Genomic DNA, 4,804 nt, shown 5'->3' on the forward strand with positions numbered 1-4,804 from the left:
GGCTGATTTTTGACTTTTTGGAAAAGACTTTAGAAAACTTATTTCCATGCATAGAAATTGTTTATTTAGCATTCATTGATGTAATTAAGTAACTTGTGACTAGATACGAGCGAATTGGTGGTGGAATCACGAGGTAATGCTATAGTTGAGGCTTGAACCGAGTTCGTGGCATTGAGGTAAGTGTTTTGTCTAACCTTAGCTTGAGGGATTAGGAGTTGTGTCCTATTTGCTACTTGTTTCTTGTTGAGTACGACGTATAGGCATGGTGACGAGTATCTATACGTCGGTGTCGAGCATGATTGTGAGTCTTAAATTGAAATTACTGTGTTACTGAGAACTACTACGAATGCCTAAGTTGTTGACTCCCTGTGTTGAGCAAGGTTTATAATTATTCTCGTAGAGATTACTCATGGTTGAGCATTTGTGTTAGTTGAGGTAGTAGATGTTGGAACAAGTTTGGTTATAGCTGATTTTCCCTTGCCGGGATGTGTTCATTCTTATTGTTGACTCCCTTGCCGGGATAGTGTAGTTCTTATTGATCCCTAGCCGGGACTCTTGTTATGGTTGATGTTGATTGTATATTTGCATCGGGTTGCACGCTGCAACAATGATATATTTTGACCGGATTGCACGCCGCAACAATGATATATTTGGATCGGGTTGCACGCCGCAACAATGATATATTTGGATCGGCTTGCACGCCCCAACAGTGATAAATGATATGGATCGGGTTGCACGCCGCAATAATGTTGTTATATGTTGGGATCGAGTTGCGCGCCGCAACAATTGTTGATACAAAGTGTTTTTGGATTGGATACAAGTTCCTTATTGTTTCGCTGTGAATCCTAAGTTGTCCTTATGCCTTTATTCTTGATTTACTGTTGATACTGATATACCCCGCAGCATGTACCCCCTCCCATCTTTTCTTGTTTATTTCTGTTTTATTTTCCCCTGTATATTAGATAACTGTACCGTTTTATTTGATAGTCTGGTCCTAGCCTCGTCACTACTTCGCCGAGGTTAGGCTAGGCACTTACCAGCACATGGGGTCGATTGTGCTGATACTACACTCTGCACTATTTTGTGCAGATCCCAGTGCTGCAGATTTCAGACCGCAGTGAGGTTTCAGCTTCTTACTTACCAGGCGACCCGAGGTAGTCCTGCAGGCGTCTGCAGGCCTTGGCGTCTCCCTCCATCTATTTTTCCTTCTTCTCTTATGTAGTTCTAGAGATAATATTTTATTATTTCTTTCAGACCCTTATTTGTAGTACTCTTAGACAGTCCGTGAAGTTGTGACACCAAATCTTGGGTGGTTTTGTTATGGGATGGTATTAGCAGTATTGTTAAGTTTACAATTTATTTCTTCCGCGTTTTAAATTATGTTGCTATAAACTGTTGATGCTAAGTCATTAATTAATATAAACATGGAAGACAGGTCAAATAGTTCGGTTAGTTGGCTTGCCTAGCTTTCACTAGTAGGCGCCATTACGACTCCCGAGGGTGGAAAATCCGGGTCATGACACTTTTCAAGTAAAAGTATTATAAAACCTGACCAAGGTGACTTTTGTGATATATAGAGCAAAGTAAAATAATTTTTGTGTAACAAAAGAAAGAAAAGTGACTTTTGGGTAATGAACACAAAGTTGAATAATGTTTACGTAACAAAAAGAAAAAAATAACTTTTTGCATAATGAACACAAAGTTGAATGACCAACCATAAAATTTACTCTATATAATTTTATGGCATGGATGCAGCCTTCTTATGGAAATCCCACCATTAAGTCTCTTGTCTAAAAACAAAAAAGAAAACCTAGTAAATTTTTCACGAGTGCGCCATAATAATCTGCTCTCCACACAATAGATGATCCCCTAATTAATATAGTACGAAAAATAGAAGAAGGAAACATCAAACTGAGTAGATGCAATACTCATAATTATAGATACCAACAATCTTAGCATTGTCAGCAAGCCCCAGGATTCTCTCTGATCTCCACTTGTTTTCCTTAAAATCGTAGAATAAAATCCTATCTGTTGCATCACTATATGGTTTCGTGAATGCGATCTCCTTCTTGTCAGTAGTACTAGTACATCTGCGATGTACTACAAAATTCTCACATGTTACATTTGGAGGAATGACAATCTCAGGCTGCCTTATCCATTCTCCTGTTTCTGGACTTTGTAGAATCCAAACACGCATATAATTACACATGACGTCAATGGCTGCTAATTTACCCTCAAGTTCTACCAGGTTAAACCGGCGTCCTACCCTCATCCCATAATCACGATAATTGTCCCACAATGAGATAATTCTGACCTCTTCGATTCTACAATTAAAGGCCACTATGTGAAGTCCGTAAATGTTGCAGTACTGACCACAGTAAAAATACACAGCTCCATCGACGTAAGCTCCTTCATAATACGTTCTTGGGTAAAAATTGGTTATCCTGTCGCAGTTGATCTCTCTCCACGTCGTTTCACCTAAAGTGAAAACCCAGCAGTGTATGGTTAACTTCATCTCAGGGTCATAAATTGTCATAAGAACTTTGTGTTTTTTCAAATTTGGGTCAAAACCCAATGAACAGTGACACTGATAATTAGTACTACTAAAATCAATGTCTAGACGAGGAAGAAATCTCGATTCTCTAGTAGTAGGATTGAAAATAAAAACAGGCTCGAATTTTTCACTCCATAAACAAAACAAACCTTTGGCGAACTCAATTTTGTGATAGCTAACACCGCCCAGGTTACGGAGAATGGAGGTGCATTCGGTCTCTTTACCCAACTTGTGGCTCTGGCCGTCGTGTTCACAACTGTAGTAATAAAACTTTTCTTTACGCGGCTGCATTGTGCTGCGTATTGTGCGTACCAAGAATTTGTTGTTGGACAGAGAATTGGATATGGAGCAGCCCCTTTGATGATGGAGATCCACAAAATAGGGATCTCGACCTAATCCGAAAAGATAGTTATGAAATCTTGAAACGCACCTGGATCGCATCAAAGATATGGTGGGAAATCTAGAGAATATATCATAAATTATATCTTTAGGTAAATCTTCAGATTTTTTTTCCGGCGGTACAAATCTTCTTCATCTCCTTAGGAACAGAAAACTTTAATGGTAGCTTCTGTTCTGAACCGACCGAACAGAACACGCTTTACTTTATACAGTTACATTTATTAGGTAGTACATTATATAGTACATGTTCTTCTAGTAGTTTTAGGACTCGACTTGGATAAATACTACTAGGTGAGGGAGTTTATGCCCAAGCTCGGCCAATATGGAGTCCTAAACCTAAACAATGGTATGTCGGGATATATACTATTAACCATGGGTTTGGTTTAGATATAGTATTTATTATGAAATAATTGTTTATTCAGTTTTAATAAAATTTTAAATAGATCATATATTAGTCAGTGTCCTTTGTGTCAAATTTATCTAACCGCTTCTCATTTCTTCAGTCATACAAACACTATACAGAGTGAAGCATATATACAGTATTTCTAACTAACACTTCTAACTAACTAGCTTTACATAAATAGCCATAGCCACTTCATTAACTAACTAGCCACTTATCACATATACGGCTACAATCAGCTTATGCTTTCAACACTCCCCCTTAAGCTGATGCTGTGAATATATTCTTGACTCCGAGTTGATTCAACAGAGCTTCATGTTGTGTCTTTCCAAGGCTTTTAGTCAGTAGATCAGCCAGCTGATCCATTGTTGAGAGATGATGAGTTTTGAATACTCCTTGACTTAGTTTTTCCCTTACAAATGACAATCTATGTCTATATGCTTGGTTCTTTCATGGAATATTGGATCTGCTGCTATTTGAATGGCAGCTTTGCTATCACAGAACAGATCAACAGGTTGTTGCACTTCAACTCCTAGTTCCTTAAACAACCCTATTAGCCAAGTAACTTCAGCTACACATGATGCCATGCTTCTGAATTCAGCTTCAGCTGAACTTCTGGCTACAGTTTCCTGCTTCTTGGATTACCAAGACACCAAAGCCTCTCCAAATTTCACTAGGTAGCCAGTAACAGATCTTCTGGTCTGTAGCATGAGCCCCAATCAGAGTCACAGAAGGCTTGTAGCTGTCTAGTTCCAGTTGATGGCATTAAAAGTCCCAGGCCTGGTGAAGCTTTCAGATACTTGACAATCCTTAGGGCAGCCTCCATGTGGGATTGTTTTGGAGCATGCATATACTGACTTAGCACTTGTACTCCAAATGAGATATCTGGTCTTGTCATGGTCAGATATAGAAGTCTCCCTACCAATCTTTGATACTTTCCAGCATCTTCTAGTATTGGATCTTCATGAGCTGCATCTTTGTTGAATGCATTATCAAACTCTATTGAAGTAAGTTTCTGATTACATTCAAGTGGAGTTCCAGCTGTTTTAGCTCCCCCTAGGCCAAGCTCAGAAATTAGCTCCAAGGAATACTTTCTTTGACACATATGTATACCCTTGCTTGATCTTGCAAATTCAATGCCTAAGAAGAACTTCAATTCACCTAGGTCTTTCATTTTGAATTTTTTCTGAAGATCACCCCTGGTTTTATTCAAGAGCTCATTGTTATTTCCTGTGATGATCAGGTCATCTACATATATAAGGATCACAACTATGTCACTTCCTTGATGCTGTGTGAAAAAGGAACAGTCAAAATGACTCTGGACAAAGCCAAGTTGCTGCAGAGCTTCAGTAAGCTTTAGATTCCACTGTCTTGGTGCTTGTTTCAGGCCATACAATGATTTCTGGAGTTTGCAGACTTGATTAGACTCCCCCTGTCTAGCAAACCCTTCT

At 38.9% G+C, this 4,804-nt stretch overlaps 1 protein-coding gene across 1 annotated transcript; it reads right to left on the minus strand.

The window, feature by feature from the left end:
* Positions 1-1,732: 1,732 nt before the first annotated feature.
* LOC109243708 (putative F-box protein At5g52620) lies at positions 1,733-3,148 on the minus strand. The gene is made up of 2 exons (XM_019410683.1): positions 2,704-3,148; positions 1,733-2,478 (listed from the first exon to the last, which is right to left on the minus strand). The coding sequence occupies exons 1-2, from the start codon at positions 2,993-2,995 to the stop codon at positions 1,907-1,909; spliced, it is 864 nt and encodes a 287-aa protein (XP_019266228.1). The 5' UTR covers positions 2,996-3,148; the 3' UTR covers positions 1,733-1,906.
* Positions 3,149-4,804: the final 1,656 nt, after the last annotated feature.

The sequence above is a fragment of the Nicotiana attenuata genome, unplaced genomic scaffold (genome assembly GCF_001879085.1).
Source record: "Nicotiana attenuata strain UT unplaced genomic scaffold, NIATTr2, whole genome shotgun sequence".
NCBI lineage: Eukaryota > Viridiplantae > Streptophyta > Magnoliopsida > Solanales > Solanaceae > Nicotiana > Nicotiana attenuata.